Consider the following 16,397-nt stretch of genomic DNA (forward strand, 5'->3'; position numbering starts at 1 on the left):
GTCCATAACTTATAACGATCACGACGCTTTTCTGCCTATATTGAGCCCACATCTACGACATTTTGCTCTGTCCGGGAACCTGCTCACCCTTCTAAATATAGACTAGGCTTAATATGACTATACACTTACTTGTATCTTTGCTGTTTTCCCTCCTCTTCTCAGGCATGTATTTTCGTGAGACAGCCCATGATCAGTTTCTTCATCGAGCTTCCTCACACAATGCGAAGCGCCACCAATTGCTTAGGATGACTCAAAAATGAGAATCGCCAAAGCCACGACAGCCAGATTCCTCGAACAGATACCCGTATGCATGCATTCCCTGCCCATCATATCCATGGCTTTCTAATCAGCACATATCCTCCATGCTACATCACCAGCGCCGGCAGACACCTTTGTCAAAAGAAAGCGAACGGAGTCAAATCAACATCTTGCTAAGCAACTTCATGTGCAACTTCCCTTGTTGACACTATTAAGTTGGAGCGCCTCAAATGGCAGAACCATGGCCCCCGGGACTTGACCCTTCTCAAGAGACTGATATTGACAGTCGGTACAGTCTTCAAAGCCTTTTGTTTCAAAAAATTTGATTGGTGCTATTGCGAAGAATACATACGCCTATGCCGAGAACAACAAGGTAGGACTCATGGTCACTACTACTGAGCAGCGGAAATCCCTTGGGGTCTCTGAACCAGGGGCTGATTCTGAAGTTGGTGGATAAATGGCAAAAGGTCAATCGCTAACAGTCATCTTTTGCTGGTGTTCTTGGCGGCTGCTGCCTTTCTCTGGAAGTTCTGCTCCAGGTGTCGAGGCTTTCAAACTCAAAGGCCTCTATAATGCCATGTCTGCTATATTTCCCAAGGCTGCCGTCCACTATCTCCTAGCTCGAGCTAAGCATTTGTTCTCTGTGGTAGCGTATGGGCTGAGCGCGAGCCTTCCCCTACTTTTAGCTAGCCAGTCCTTTGTATCCGTAGAAACTAGGTCTACTGGTGGGAAACCTTCCAGCCAACTGCACGAAGCGAAACTTGACGCTGAGTGAGGTAGCATGTGGATGCCGTCTGTTCAATTCAATTATATAGCAAACTCGAATCTCTTTTACTTGTTAACTGAAGCTTGTGTCGCTGGATCGTCTTTCGATGGATTGTTGGAAGACGGGAGTTATAAACTGGCGGGATTCTTGAGTAGCCACAAGACCATGCCCTATCTTACAACTCCTCAGTCCGACGTCATCAGTCCCCATAAAAGAGCAGGGCCACTGAATATCTAAGGGAAACAACCTCCTTGGCTGGTCAGATTCGTCGCTTGCCCATTCGCCCCGGTTGAATAGACCTTGGCAAAAAGGACCTGGAGCTTTCATTCAATAAATCATCTCGTATAGCGGGACCTCTAGATGAGCCATGTTTTGAACTTTCAGATGAGTTCCGTGAAGCAGTGAATGTCCTGTAGGAACGGCAAACCTATGTCAGAAGACTTCTATCCAACCCTGAGGGAAGGGGATATTCACACTTAACCCTAAACTCTCAGCCTTCCCACAGTAATTCCATGTCAAGAATCAGGTCGCAGACGAGACAAAATGACACAAAAGCATATCCCACTTGACGTTCTAGCAACGCCTTCCGAATGGAGAAAATCTGTCACCAAGGAGACTATCCCAGGACCCAGGAATGCCAGGCTCAAGGACATACACTGCAGAGCAACAAGCAGGCCTTCATCCTGGCAATTTATCTCTTCCGAAGCTGAGCGGTTGACCCGGTGCTTCTGCTATGACCAAAGCCTATCTTTTGACGGCAAGAATTCTCTGGAACCTTGTGAACGAGAGTGGACTTCACAAGCTGGTTATTGACAAATGCCTCCTGACTGTGACAAGTTACGTCGAAACACACTTTGGAGACATTATTGCATTCCGTGTTGATAGAGGCACCCCCAGTAACATTGATGTCGCTCTTTACATTGTCAGGTAGATGACGGGAAATATATCTCGTTCATATTTCCTAACCTAAAGCCGACCAATCATAGATACTGGCTTTTCCTATTAGTTTCTATGTACCGGGCCACTACGTAGCTTGACTCGATATCATCACAAAACCCCCCAATCTCCACTGCACTTTCAGCCCCAATGCCAAGCCCTGCGACCCAGGCAGTGCAGCCACCATCGGGATATCCACGCTGAAGCCGTTAGAGACGCTAAAACCGGCGCTTAAAGGGGCTCAATTCCCCAGTTAATGGGCAATTTCCGCGGTACCTGATTCAACTGGAAATGCGTGAACAACAAACAAAATGCTTTGTTTCGCCGGTCTACCTTCAGAAATCCATCATCGGATAATCTTCCACCTCGAGTCGAATCGCGATGTGGCCGCTCTCTCTTCACAATGCAAAGCTTTGCATTCTCTCTGCGACATGTCCAATCGGAAGAAATACCGTCGTGTGCGCATCACACCGAGGATTTCTGATCTTGACCGCGCGTTCCAGATGCTCATGGATATTTTGAGAAAGCGCAGTTTGGGTCGCTACGTGCGTCATATTGAATATAGACAGACTATTTCGCGGTACCGCCAGTACGACGTGAAGCCTTATGAGCCGAAACTAAGTGAGTATGATATGCGTCTGCTGCGAAATGCCACGCAGAGGGCAGGGTTCACGGGAGCTCTACAAGAGCGCGTGCTCAATATGTTGGTGCGGGAATCGGTGGTGGGGGATCGTCTTCACGGCACGTTTAGGTGAGATGAAAACAGTGCTCTATGGCGATCTCTGGATTGATGCATGAACAGTGACAGCCGTGCCCCCGCGACCTATGTCACACAAGCGTTGACGGCCCTACTCGTCTCGGTGTCACCCAACGTCGAGTCGATGGCCATGATGCCGACTTTTTACACTGACTTTGACGAGGACTCGGAAGATTCTTTTATGCACTCCGAGTGCGCCCTGGACCTGCTGCTCAGAGAGATAAACGAAAACCCAGTTCACAAGCCGTACCTGCAGAATCTGCGCAGAGTGTACATGATCAACCTGGGGGATGACCATTCTGGCGACGGGCGGCTGTATGTGGCCATGGACTTCATCGGATGCTTGGCCATTCTCCGCAACCTTCCTTCCCTTGAATGGATCGGTACTGATGCTCTGGCGGAGGATGACAACGTGCTGCCGGCACTCGGACCCAAATGTTCCAATGTGTCTTGCATCGCGATCCATCACTCAGCTGTAGCTACAAGCTATCTGACGCCTGTAATCCGTTCGTGCAGAGCCTTGAAGGAATTCGAGTATTCGATCGGTGGCAGGGGTTCGGTCAATGGTACACAGCCGACCTTCAACCCGAAAACATTTTTTCTGTGCGTCCTGGAACACAAAACCACGCTAGAAAAATTAGATCTCGACGTCGAATCACACATATTTAGCACCGTCTATCGTGGTCCAGGAGACTTCGAATTCGACGAGGAAGATGGACGAGCCGAGGCACAAGCTTATTGGATTGAATCACCCCCAAACTCATTCTGGGACCAGCGGGGGTGTCTCAAAGACTTTGAGGCCTTGAAAAGCCTTAGTATTGGGGTATACTTTCTGTTGTACTTTGCCACAGGAGTGAACAACGAGAATGACAACAAGATCGTGCCTTTGGTGGAGTATCTGCCGCCAAATCTGGAGTACCTGTGCATCCGGGGATACGAGAAGGGCAAAAGGAAGCGTAATGACGCTCAGATGGATGCCCTCAAGGCGCTGGTGGACTCTGGTTCAACTTCGCTGAAGGAGATACATGGCGTGGATGAATGTATTCCCAACGCAGAGGACATCGACTTCCCAGATAACTATCCGGACCTGTTGTGGAAGCTCCCCGATGAATGGTCGGACGAGGAGGAATAGCGATTATGAAGAGTGAAAATTTACGGATACCCTATGCATTTGGCGTGTCACTCGTTCTGCTCTCCGGTGTGTATTGCTTAACACCAGTCCAATAGAAGGATACTTGAGCGAAAAGGAGCACAATCTTAAAGTCAACCATACAGCACAACAGAATCTATACCTTTATATCGACGCAAACAGAACACAATAGAACAAAACCATAACCACATCAAAACCTTTCCAGTTTGTGTACAGTTTCTCAGAAATGAAAGAGAAAAACATCAGAACATCGTTGTTCTGAACATTTTAAACGAGTCAAAGAATCCAGAGGATGAAAGAAAGCGCTCTCCCCACTGCTAAAATTTATGATCGAAGGTGGGGCATTATCGATGGGGTTTATACATCATCCCTTCCCACAGGCTCTTGTTCGTTGTATGAAGGGCGGCCAGAATCGTCATTGATTAAAGGCTCGCTTTCGGAGTGATCACTGTTAGAGATCTGGAAAATCGGTTGCGAATGAATTAGCGAAAGCTTGTTTGTTTGGTATTAGAGGACCTCGCTCCACTGACAATTATGATTTGAGCCTGTATCTGTAACGGAGATGTCCAGGACTCCTGTCTTGATGATGTCTCATTTGGGCGCTCAGGATTAGATGATGGGGGGCGGTGGCCTGGATTACGGGATCCATTATCTCCCAAGATCGCGACCGGTGGTTGACTCTGGGGGACAATGTCCATCTGGTGTTCTTCGGGACTATCCGAGCGGTTGAGATCTAGATAGTAGGCACCAAGAGGTCAGAAACCTAGGTACTATGTGTAATTATGGACCCCTGCGCTGCCACATAGACATGAATGGACGGGGTTTGGAGCATTGGATACCACAGAACATGATCATGCATACCAGACAGTGGAATTTCTGCTCCTTCGGCTCGATTCCTCAACAGACGGCACGTGTTGTGACGGCGGAGGATAAATGGTACACCCGGAACACAAGCGATCAAAAGAGCTATCAGAGCTATGACTGCCTCTGCCGACAATGCCATTATGGAAGGAGATACGAAGGTCGTGGGAGAGGACAGTTGTGGAAACTCAATGTGACATAAATCGGTAGAGTAGAGGGGAGTATCGCTCACGGAAACGCCATTTTTATATACTCCTTGTCTTGAGTTAGCGTGGGACAACATCTTTGAAATTGTAAGATTCTTGGTAGAATTGATGGGTAGGTTTGATGGGTAGACTCGATGGTAGACTTCATGGTAATTTGGATGGTAGATTTGGAGGGTAGGTAGATTGGAGGGTACAGGTAGACTTCATGGTAATTTGGATAATAGAATTCTACCAAGACGCAAGGATTATCTCTCTCAGAATTCTACCAAGATGCAGGGATTATCTCTCTCGAAATTCTACCAAGATGCAGGGATTATCTCTCTCAGAATTCTACCAAAGTGCAGGGATGTGCTGGAACTATCAACTGTCTGAGATAATCCCTGTACCTTGGCAGAATTCTGAGAGAGATAATCCCTGCATCTTGGTAGAATTCTATTATCCAAACTACCATGAAGTCTACCTGTACCCTCCAGTCTACCTACCCTCCTAATCTACCATCCAAATCTACCATCCAAATCTACCATCCAAATCTACCCTCCAAATTACCATGAAGTCTACCCTTCAATCTACCATCAAATCTACCAAGTAAAGGAATGTGCTCGGACACTCCATCCACCGTAATAAACTATCCTTTTAACACAAAGCACGACGGCCTATCTGTGCAAATCGGCCAAACCAAATTTTTTACCATGATTATCTCCCACAAAACTGCTGCCACTGCTACCACACACACCACCTACCTAGGGCCAATCCAGCATGCTTATATTAGAGGCCGCTTCCACGTGGCTTCGTGCGCTCTGCTATCCTATTCTTTGTTACCCTTTCTCCAAACATATTGACAATGTCGAGCCATTGTACAGCTTGTGACTCCTTGCTTTATATGAAATGTCATATAGAGAAAAGCCAAGCAATAGTATTTCTTCTTTGCATAAAAGCCAGCCCATGAATCGATATGTGAACCAACGCCTAAGTCTCAGAAACAAGGTACACCAGCTTCCGAGCCCTAACAGAACGATTCTTCAAATCTCTCAGGCCATCCAAAACCTTCCTCAGTCCCCCGTCACGCTTTTCAACGACCAGTGTCCGGATCTTTCCCTGAGACCACAGCGTGCTCACGATCCCTGCCCATTTCTTGGCAAACTCGAACTCTGCTGGCACGCTGGGGATTACCATGCGATCAGGGCCATACTCAAACGGTTCGCCAATCGCCGTACAGGAGTTAGAGAAAGTGGCCTCCACGTCTGGGCGCGCAGTTTGCACTGGGAGCAAGGAGTGATACAGGCCTCCTGCGTCACCGATAGTCGCTTCACAAATCTGCACAGACTCCTGAGTTGCCACAGCATCGCAGACGACTCTGAGGGTATTGTTGGTGTGCTCGCGGATCTTTCGGGCGCACATAGGATCGAGATAATCGAAGACTACATCTGCTCCGTATTGGCGAACCAGATCAAAGTTGTTTGGCGAACATGTTGTGAGAACGGTGTACCCGGCCCTGTGAGCAATTAGTGGCATGCCTTAGAAATAGAAAGAAAATGGCCTTACATTTTAGCAAACTGAATAATCCAGCTCCCGGCTGATGTGGCTCCTCCATATACTAGAATCGGTTCTCGCTTCTCAACATTACTTTCATTTTCCGGCCATTGCAGTTTGAGACAAGATGGTCCGAACAAACACTGCCCAGCTGTAATTGCTCCCACTCCTAAAGTGGCCGCATCCTCAAAGCTGACGCCGTCTGGGATCTTCATCTGAATCGCCGCTTTTGCTACAATATATTCTGCAAAGGTACCGCTCTCGGGGCGGGTATTGTCTGCCCCCTTGACAAGTCCACACACGCGGTCACCAATCTTGAACAGTTCACGGACGGAGTCTCCAACTGCCACAACAGTTCCCGCATAGTCATGGCCCATGATTGCGTGGGGGGATGGGGTACTATCAAGGAGCATCCAGTCGATTGGATTCAGGGCCACGGCACCGGTGCGCACGAGAATGTCATCGTCGCGGAGGGATGGGATGGGCCAGTTGGTGATGAAGTCAGCATAACCCAATGAGCGGGTGATGACGGCTGCCTGGGAAGATTGCATGGTTTGAAGTCTTTTATTGAACAGACACATCTCTGAATTTCTGACCATGCAATTCAGCGTCGAATACACGCCTTTATATACTTTCAGGCGTGCCTTTTTGTGTATTAATTAGTTTTGGGTTACTCATTTGGATCGTGTGTATTCTGCTCCCAACCGTCATTATGGTAAGTCTCTGGGAACTGGCATACAAACTGGCACATACTGTGACCTGATAACGGGTAAAAGATCCACTCTTTCCCGCAATTGCTTATCATATTCATCTGACAAAGGGTCAGATTGGCTATATTTCTCCACAAAGGTTGGAAATTGGGACCCACTATTTGCCGCACTGCTTATGCTGAACTTACTGAGGTTTCCTGCAGCCTGATATCAGGCTCGAGCAAATCTGCGGATCGAGCCCAGTCATATCTAGTCCAACGCGGAAATCTGCAATTGGATATATGCAACTATTTACTCAAGAATGCTAAGTATGCCCGAGATCATCAAAGGTCCCAACCAGCTCTTTCGATGCTCTTTCTTGTATGGAGCCCAACCCTTTACATGCCACTAGCAACAGGTGCCTGAACTCATCCAATTGAACAAGTCCCCCATTTTCCCAGTCACTCACAAATTCCTCATACGAAATAACTCCAGGGATTGATTGCGCCGGCCTTTGCTCCGTTTCATAGATGAAATCCTCCCAGCAAAGCTCCGCGTATGATTTAGTCGAAACCGGCAGGGCCCCCAGGTATTTGATAAAGTCGCATCTCTGGAACTGGACCACGGAGTGAACAGCGCGCACCAGATACGAAATCATGATCAGTCGACGAGCACTTTCGCAGAGCACCCAGTCATTCAGATGACTTCCAGGCAAATGAGAGTCCAATTGTGTCATGTATCGAGCTGTCTGGCGACTTGCTAGTTCCATCCGCTCTAAGTCGGCAGTGCCCTGCGCCAACATACGGTCTAGTTGTCGAAGGAGCGGCTTGTCGCTGATGCCACCAGCCAAGTATATGATATAATAGAGAACCAAGGCTTGAACACGGTCCAACTGACCTTGCAAGTCAGCGTGCGTTGGGGTACTTCGGCTCATGTTATTGACGCCTGCGTTCAGGAGTTGGTGGTAGAAGGGCTTTTTTGCGGGCTTGCATGCACGATATGCTGCACATACCCCATACGCTTCACGCAGAAGAGGCGGAAGATCTGACGTGCGATCCAGCAGTTGCCTTAGAAATGGCATTGCACCAGTATCCAAGAAATGGTCAACGTAACTGAGAAACGTCCTCATGCAAAACCCCCAGGATTCACTGTCATGAACACGGGGCCAAAACTCCAAGACTCGGCGTTCGAGTCGCAATAATGTTGTCGTAAAAGTATCTGCTGAGCTGGGAAGGCAAACCCTGCCTGACGCCGCTTGAGGAAAGTCCCAGGCTTGACTAAAAGTCATGGGGTCCTCTGGGGACCACATTGGGTTAAGAATGTCATCTGTTTGGTTGGCGATCATGGATTGTTCTATCCGGTTCTCCACCGGGGAAAGTTCACGGCTCCCCGAGGCAGTCGGACATATCTCAACTCTGGACCCTATATCCGCATCGAGTGCTGGAGTCTGATCGCCCTTAGCTTGCGGAGGCGGATATGGATAGTGACACGCAATAGATTTCTTGCAACAGCGAGAGCAACTGGGCACCTCATGGCTACACCGACGCTTAGCAGCCACACATGCTCGACAGGAAGTTTTGCGGAGTGACATTGCGACTTCTACAGCTAGAATGGAACAGAATGGAGACGATGAACATTCTGAAGGTATGATCGGGGGGTCTTTTCAGCTTGAAGCTTATGTGTCATGGCGGATAAAAGTGGGCCGGCGGAGTAAGGCGGGTCTTTGCATGTAGCCAATCAGTATAATGGGAGGGGCGACGACGTTGTGCCATCCATAGCAACATACTGCTAATAACTATTTATAACTTATAGCTAGTGCTGACAAATGTGAGAAGGTCTCTACGACACCTTTTTGTGCATCGTTCTTCCATTGAGCCAAGCAAGCAATTACTAAGTCAAGTTAGGGCTCATAACGTTATAAGTCTAATTATACGGATGTAGCAGATGAAGTACTGTAGGATGCTTCACAGTATCCTTCTGATCCATGACATCGTCTACTACAGCAGGGATATCAATTTGGATGAAAAACAGGGCAAAGACACTACAAAATATAAAAGACAGAACCTCAAGAAATTATAATAGAATAGTGGATACAGAACCAACGGCCACTCGCGACCCTATCTACAGTGTAACAACAATCTTCTTCGCACTTACCCCGTTCTTCTGAACTTCCATCGCATGTTGAAGCTGGTCCAGTCCATTCCCAACAACTTTAGGTTCAGGCGCCGGTACAAAGCTACGATTCTCAAGGGCCTCGCTCAGGAACTTCCACACTGCTTTGCCAATACCATTGCTGAGTATCGGTTCGATGACAACCATTTTGTACTCAATGCCCCTGGTGCGACTCTTGATGGCACGAAATCATCGACCACAGAAAGTACAGGATTGTATATGGCGTTCCAAAGAATCTCGGCAGCTTCTGCGGGACGGGGTAGCTGGCCATTGAGATGAATTTATTGCCTCCTTCGCACTTGTCGAGATATCAAACAAGGCGTTGGCAGCCGTCACACCAATAGCGACTGCTCCAGCCGTCGTTTTACCCTTCATATCGGCAATGATATCGTGGACAACGGTAAGGCTATTGTAATCGAACACCCGCAATGCACCCATCCTTTCCAGGAGCTAGAAATTCCGAGGTGAACAGGTTGTAAAGACCTCGTACCCAGCCGCAACAGCCAACTGAACAGCGTTGAGAACCACACTAGTCGATCCTCCCCAGATGATCACCGTTTTACCATTAGGTTTTGGCTTGACAGGATGAGGAAGGGGTAGATGTAGCTGCCCATCGTGGAACAAACTGGTGGCCGTAGTCATAAACCCGAGGGGCCGTGCCACTGCCGTCTCGTAAGTTATATCATTGAGAATCTTGGAGACAGTGTCCTCAGGCAGGACAGTGTAAAGTTGAAATACGCTTTGCGCCTGGTCGCTGACAGACTTGCTGATTCCAGGGGCGTAGCCAACCACACGGTCACTACGTATAGGATGTATGGCTGGATTATGATTGGACTGGGGCAAGTGTTATGGATGACAATATCCAGCAGTCCGAGGACTGGACTGGATTTAATATGCCATAATGTGCTATTCTTCTGAATATCGAGCTTTGTGTGTAACGGCATCTGGGGCCAATCGAATTTTGATTGAGGTACAAATACTTCATACAAATGAACAAGACAACTATCAAGACCAGTCACCTTCGTCAACGACCGGCTCATGCCTGTCCGAAGTCTCCATTAGCTCCTTAATAGTCCACGGCTCGTATCTATAGCCTGGTGGGATATTGTTGTTGTGGAACGCCTCCCCTTCAAGAATATGGCGAGCACAACGAGCGTAGTTGTTATATGCATACTGCTCGGGGTTGTGGCGCATGATCCAGTTCGCAGTAGTCTTGCTGAAGATGTCCGGATTCCTTGCAACCTCGTCCCAGTCTGTGTTGTGGAACTTTTCTCGGTGGTGAAAGCCCATTTTCTGGGCACATAACACGCGCTCAAACCTGCACAACATAAGCACATTTGCTCACTTGTAATTTGTCTGAGATAAACACCTGCCTTAGATGGTTATGGATCCTTACAGCGAAGGGAGCATTGGACTTCCCGCCTAACTGCAGGCAGGTCGCCAGAGGCTACGCATCCTCCATGGCCATTGCCGCTCCACTTCCGGATGTGGGCAAGAATGAATGCGCGGCATCTCCAAGCTGGATGACACGAGCATTAGGTGAAGCCCAATTTGGTTGCGGTTACGCCACAACAACTTCCAGTCAGTGCAACGGTGACCTGGGGTTGCCTTGAGAATCTCCGTTAAGAAGGGTTCCCAGCCATCAATGTATTGCAGAGCAGTATCTGTAGACACAGTCTTGTCCCAGCTCTCCTCGGCATTGTGGTCGTCCTACAGGGTCGGAATCAATTAGTCAGTCATCTTCCTGACAACAGATTTATCAGACATACCCTACGTGTCAAGATATAGCAGATCTGCTTCTCCGTTTTGCCGACAACCATATGCGCTCCAGGGCCTATGTGCAGTGAAACGCGATCCGCATGTCCCTTGAACTCCTTTGCAATGATCGGGTTCTGCAGGGCTGGACCTGCCGGGAAAGTCTCCCTATAGCAGGCGAAGCCGGAGCTGGTAGGCTTGTCCTTTTGGCCCAGGATCAATGGCCATGACTTTGATCCAACACCATCAGCAGCGACGACGATATCCGCCGTGAGCCTCTGTCCATCCGCTAGAACCACGCCTCCATGGGTGTCAGTCTCAAAGTATTCATCCACCCATTTGTCGAAGTCCACTTTGATACCCAGTTCCTGCACATAGTCCCAAAGCAGGCCATGAAGCTCGGAACGGTTAAGGGCCGCAGATCGATTTTCCCCGTCACCAATAGGCCAGCTCCCAATCCAAGTTCCGTCGAACTTTTTCACGTTTCGCTGGGTTTTGTACAATATTGCCTCTAGTCTCTTGAAGAAACCAGGCCAGTTCTTGACTGTATGAAGCGCGTTACATTCTATCAGGAGTATGTCACCTGTCAAGGGAGAACTGTGAGATAAGGTAGTGTAGTGTATACATTAGATGGTAACTTACCATAGCCCTCGAAATTTGGCCGTTTCTCCAGAACCCGGACCTCATGACCCTTGCGATACCCCTCAATGGCAAAGGTCAGACCGCCGATGCCACCACCCACTATGAGAATGGAGAGCCCGCTGGGGGGATAGCGGTCCATGATAGTAGATTCTGGTAAACTTCCCATGATTTATCTTGCAGGATTTTATAGGATTCTTGGGCTTCTTTGATGGCAGGAACGACCCGGTGCAGGCATTCGCCGCCCTTTTATAGCTCAGGGAAGGTGTATGCATTTATCCCATTTCCTCGACTTCACTTATGTCGGAGGGCTGCGGATGAGAAGAAAAACAGCTTCTTCTATTGCATCTTGCCGTCTAGTACATCACCCCACTTGGTGTGCTCAATACTGTCTCCTAAGTGGATCGATTCGCGTTCAAGCGCATAACGACCTCGACTACGAGGCTAGAACTGGAATGCACATTGCTTATCAGCTGCTAGACGGAGTTTTAATGTGAAGCGATCATCTGTTGGCATCCTCAGCGTCCTGAAATATCTTTCGGACTCCAGAAAAATTCCACACGCTACTAACGCAACAAGTATATATAGCCTTTATGCTTTCGAAATGACCCATGGTGACCAAATAAGCTCATACCGCCCATCTTGCAGAGTGCTACTGGTTCATTCCATAGAGCCTGTCCTATATCGTGGTAGGATGGTCAATCAGCCGAGTTCCAGCATAACTTTCAAGGCTTCTATGAAGATGTTAACCCATCATATCTTGACCAGTGCTTTGAATCTCTATTGTCATATCTCCATGCACTCTTGCCAACAAGCACCTTGGAGTTTTACCGATGTGGAATTGGCCCCGTACGACCCACAAAAATGACCCATATGCAACTGCGAGACCAGAACCTGCATGTTTCTAGTCCGCCTTCCGCTGAATAAGCTGCCTTTTGGCTCACGCAACTAACAAGACCCGGGGTACTTTGGGGTAACTGCGAGAAAAGAACATGCGTATTGTCTGGCTCTTCTGCCGAATAAGCGTTGTGTTGTGGGCCACATGTAGTTAACAATAGGCAGGGTACCCTAGGACATGTTCTACTATATTGGTAGGTCTCATTAGGTAGATCAGTGCTCCAGACGGCATGTCTACTACAAAAGTACGCGGAAAGCCTCTAAAATTGTTCAGTATACTCCGGCCAGGCCTGCTCGCATAGTTAGAAGGTGTCGAGTCCGTGAAAACGATGGACAAATGGCACAAAATCCTTCCTCTTTACTTTCTGACCGTTAGAGATACATAAATTCGTTGATGACAACCGGGTACACAGTCCGCCCTGTGGGGAGACCGCACTTAGGCAACACTACACACCCCATTCAAGAACGGCTACGCCAGACTGATAATCAAGGCATTAATTGGTCTAGATAGCTTGAATACGCCTCAATGGAGGTTTCATGTTTCTTTATTTGCTGTCTGGGCTAATTAATGGTTGCCGAAGAGGCCTCCTTTATTCTCAATAACTACAATTGCCGGCATCGACCTCTGAACGCTGGACAAGGTCCATAAACAAGGAGATGGATAGGGCATTCTTGATCCGTTATTAAGCCATGGGAAAATCAGCTGTCTTTATTTGAATTCACGACGGAGGACTGAGGCTACTAAAGCCATCTGGCAGCGTGGGAGGGTTTTGCCAGCCACGGTGGAGCGATGGGGACGAAAGACCTGAATCGACACCATGTACCTCGCTAGAAACGCTCTCATACCCAGGGAACAGGGTATCTGATGCGCCTATGTCTGAGTGTGAAAGAAACTGGCTCGTCTTTTCCAGTGGTCGCTGTTCTTGGGTTGGAGCATGGTCGCCATAAGAGAGCACCGCATATTCCGAGAAGGGTGGAGGAAGGTGCGGACACCAGCTGCCTAATGTGTGATCGTCTCTAGGGATGCCGAATGCAGAGCCGATGGTGGACGAGACTTGATGGCCTGTAACGTCGGGGGATGCGAAATCGCGCGGCGGGCCTGTTTCGTTCGCTTCACCCGATAGAGTGCGGACAATAAAGTCATTGGCAGTTTTCGTCAGTTTCTGAATTATTTCAAACAACAGCAGAGCCAACGGCGAGCTGCTTGTCAGCAGAGGTCCGGACATTGTATTTAGCACGACTCGAAGCCAGTCTAGATCTGCGAAGGCGCTAGGATCGTGCGGGTTCAAGAGGATGTTGATGAAGAGTCTCAGAAAGGCACAAAGGGGATAGTATGACAGACGGCTTTTGCGAGGTCAGCACTGTTAGTTCCAAGCCGGGCAGAATCGCCATAGGGGTGAAGAGAACATACCGCGCCAGGTTATTGCGAAACAATTCACCACCTTCTCGTAAACTATCAAGTAGCTTGACTGTATCCCTCGCGGCGGCCAAACATGCCCTGCACTTGGAAGACCAACGAGGGTCTTCTGGGGAGGAAGATGTCTCAGCGCCGATTTCCCAGTGCCAGAGCATTAACTGACAATTGTAGAACTCAGCGTGCAGGGTAAAAGTGGACGGAAGCTGCTCTGGATTGGGGCAATGGAGGACCTGACCTGGCCGCAGCTCTCCGTAAGGCAAGGAATATTGCCAGGCAAGCAGCTTCTGATACAGCTCATCCTCAGCTGCAAGCCTTTCGGAGCGGCGATCTGGGTCCCGAGCGCGGACGGAGTAAAGCCTGGTATAGATTTCGCTCTCAATTCTGATTAGCCTCACCAAGTGTGCGAATTTGCCGGATGCTGGCTCGCTGATTTGGATGTCTTCTTCAGGGATTGTTGGTGGACGTCCGAGCCGAAAACTCAGACCTCGATCTAGGACGTACAAAACCCAGAAAACGTTGCGCCGTTCGTCAACTTCGCCGGTGGAGCACTCTGCATTGCAATCGCGGTTCAACCCCAAGCCAAGTGCGAGTCGTGCCGCCGAGCCAATGGCCATGTAACCGGCCTCCACGTCCAGCAAGGTTTCAAGGATCATAGCCTATAGCACGAGAATGTCATCAGCTGCAGCCATCCATGGCTTCTAGAGAGCATACAAACCATTCCAACCAGGGCCTGGACGCCCATAACCTCTCTGCAGCTATATGAGAGCTGGGTGAAGACAGAATAGCAATTCCGCAGACAGCTCAATACATGGCCCCCGCCTTCCTCTGTCTGCCTGGGATGTAGCACTGTCGACGGCACGCCTATCTCATCTTCCAAAACGAGTGCGCCGATACCAAGTACGGCATTAAGTGAGGCATACCAGGCCACGCTCGTTGGAGGATCCTCCGAGTACTGCGAGTTGAAACGTTCCATAAACCTCCTTTGGTCAAATAGGGGTAGAGTGGAGTTTACGTAGGCAAAGAAGTCTACACAAGTGTCAGCTTAATGATGAGTGGCGCAAGGAAGGGCCGATAGGGAAGATCTGACAGTTCACCGCGAGGATGGAGGATCCTTTTGGTGGGAGGGGCGTCTGATCGTCTGGCTTGAGATGCTGCCATGTGCTCATCATCTCCTCCGACCAGCCCAGCATGTGTGTCCGCGCTCTGGTGGAAACAAAGTCCAACAACTCGGCCGAGTGTGTGATGCTAGAAACCCACCGCAGACCACGCGGTGATAAGAGAGCTAATCCGGACGCAGAACCTAACGGACACTGTGAATTTTGATCCCAGCCGTGGAGACGAGAAGGAGCATAGTCGTACCAATGAAACTGGAGAAGCCGATTCGATCCATCAAGTAGTATGATGCATCGTCCTCCTTGCCTTCGACTAACGAGGAGCTGGCGCGGCTATCATCCCTTGATGAGCGCCTTCTTGCGAGCAACAGCGACTCCATCCTCTCAAGCCGGTTTTTCATCTCATCCATAGTATCGCTATGTGGAACGACCTGGTATCAGTCCAATAACTCGACACACAACGGTTCTTTGCGCTCACCGATGCGGCTTGGGTTGTCCCTTGACGATTCGCTTCCGGGAGGAGGGCGAAAACTCGCATTTCTGCTCTCGCTGCTTGCACCGCGAACAACTCTCGCCTTCTCGCTTGCATCGCACCTAGGGTAGAATACCACAATCAGTATGAAAAGTTCAAAAGGGGCACAGCTTCCTGCATACCTTTGCCTTCCTGCATGGTTCGCAGGATGCGCGCAGCGCAGTTTGCGGATTCATGGCTGACTGCATCGGATCTCGAAGGTTTCCACCATCAGATACAGGATCAATTCGACAACATCATCATCAGTGTTCGCAAGAGCCCAAGTTCTTCAAGATTCATCCTCCAGGTAAGGTAGTAATGAGGGATTAAGACTCATGATGTCATCCAAGTCCGCATATCACCTGGACTCCCCTGACTGAGCCCAAACGCGCCCTTCGCGACCTTGTCCAAAGATGTAGTATTTTAGACTTCAGCCAGCTCGGCTAAGGTTGCTTTACTCTTTCTGTGACTGGCGAACCAGTCTGCCATTTGTGCCCAGGTTAGAGATCCAGCTCGGTTTAAGTCTCCGTTGTACTTCAACCAGACGACATCCATGGTTCAACAGGACTGAAGACCACGGAAAGAGGGCGGCTTAAGGGCCATGTTAACGGGCTCCCCACATCTGTTTGGTAGATCACCCCTCATGGCCAGAGGTGGTGTGATATCCTCGTGAATATACTTTCACGATGTGTCGGTCTCAAAATGCCTAGAGAAAAAGTTGCCAGACTCCTGAGAGAATGA

General features: G+C 49.1%; 4 protein-coding genes across 4 annotated transcripts; 1 reads left to right on the forward strand and 3 right to left on the reverse strand.

The window, feature by feature from the left end:
• Window positions 1-2,271: 2,271 nt before the first annotated feature.
• Window positions 2,272-3,849, forward strand: Aud_008835 (uncharacterized protein; the record flags this gene model as incomplete). The annotated part of the gene is made up of 2 exons (XM_043293700.1): window positions 2,272-2,711; window positions 2,763-3,849. 2 exons carry the CDS (start codon window positions 2,272-2,274, stop codon window positions 3,847-3,849), a joined length of 1,527 nt encoding a protein of 508 aa, XP_043149635.1.
• A 2,051-nt stretch (window positions 3,850-5,900) lies between these two features.
• Aud_008836 (zinc-binding alcohol dehydrogenase family protein) lies at window positions 5,901-7,015 on the reverse strand (the record flags this gene model as incomplete). The annotated part of the gene is made up of 2 exons (XM_043293701.1): window positions 5,901-6,426; window positions 6,477-7,015. The coding sequence occupies 2 exons, from the start codon at window positions 7,013-7,015 to the stop codon at window positions 5,901-5,903; spliced, it is 1,065 nt and encodes a 354-aa protein (XP_043149636.1).
• A 463-nt stretch (window positions 7,016-7,478) lies between these two features.
• On the reverse strand, window positions 7,479-11,861 carry Aud_008837 (uncharacterized protein; the record flags this gene model as incomplete). Its single annotated transcript, XM_043293702.1, has 9 exons — window positions 7,479-8,600; window positions 9,308-9,499; window positions 9,535-9,572; window positions 9,625-9,764; window positions 9,816-10,143; window positions 10,345-10,643; window positions 10,902-11,035; window positions 11,095-11,624; window positions 11,723-11,861. 9 exons carry the CDS (start codon window positions 11,859-11,861, stop codon window positions 7,479-7,481), a joined length of 2,922 nt encoding a protein of 973 aa, XP_043149637.1.
• Window positions 11,862-13,335: 1,474 nt separating this feature from the next.
• Aud_008838 (Zn(II)2Cys6 transcription factor) lies at window positions 13,336-15,853 on the reverse strand (the record flags this gene model as incomplete). The annotated part of the gene is made up of 7 exons (XM_043293703.1): window positions 13,336-13,960; window positions 14,028-14,689; window positions 14,749-15,059; window positions 15,121-15,333; window positions 15,393-15,562; window positions 15,624-15,739; window positions 15,800-15,853. 7 exons carry the CDS (start codon window positions 15,851-15,853, stop codon window positions 13,336-13,338), a joined length of 2,151 nt encoding a protein of 716 aa, XP_043149638.1.
• Between the last annotated feature and the right edge of the window lie 544 nt (window positions 15,854-16,397).

The sequence above is a fragment of the Aspergillus udagawae genome (assembly GCF_001078395.1).
Source record: "Aspergillus udagawae IFM 46973 DNA, scaffold_7, whole genome shotgun sequence".
Lineage (NCBI taxonomy): Eukaryota > Fungi > Ascomycota > Eurotiomycetes > Eurotiales > Aspergillaceae > Aspergillus > Aspergillus udagawae.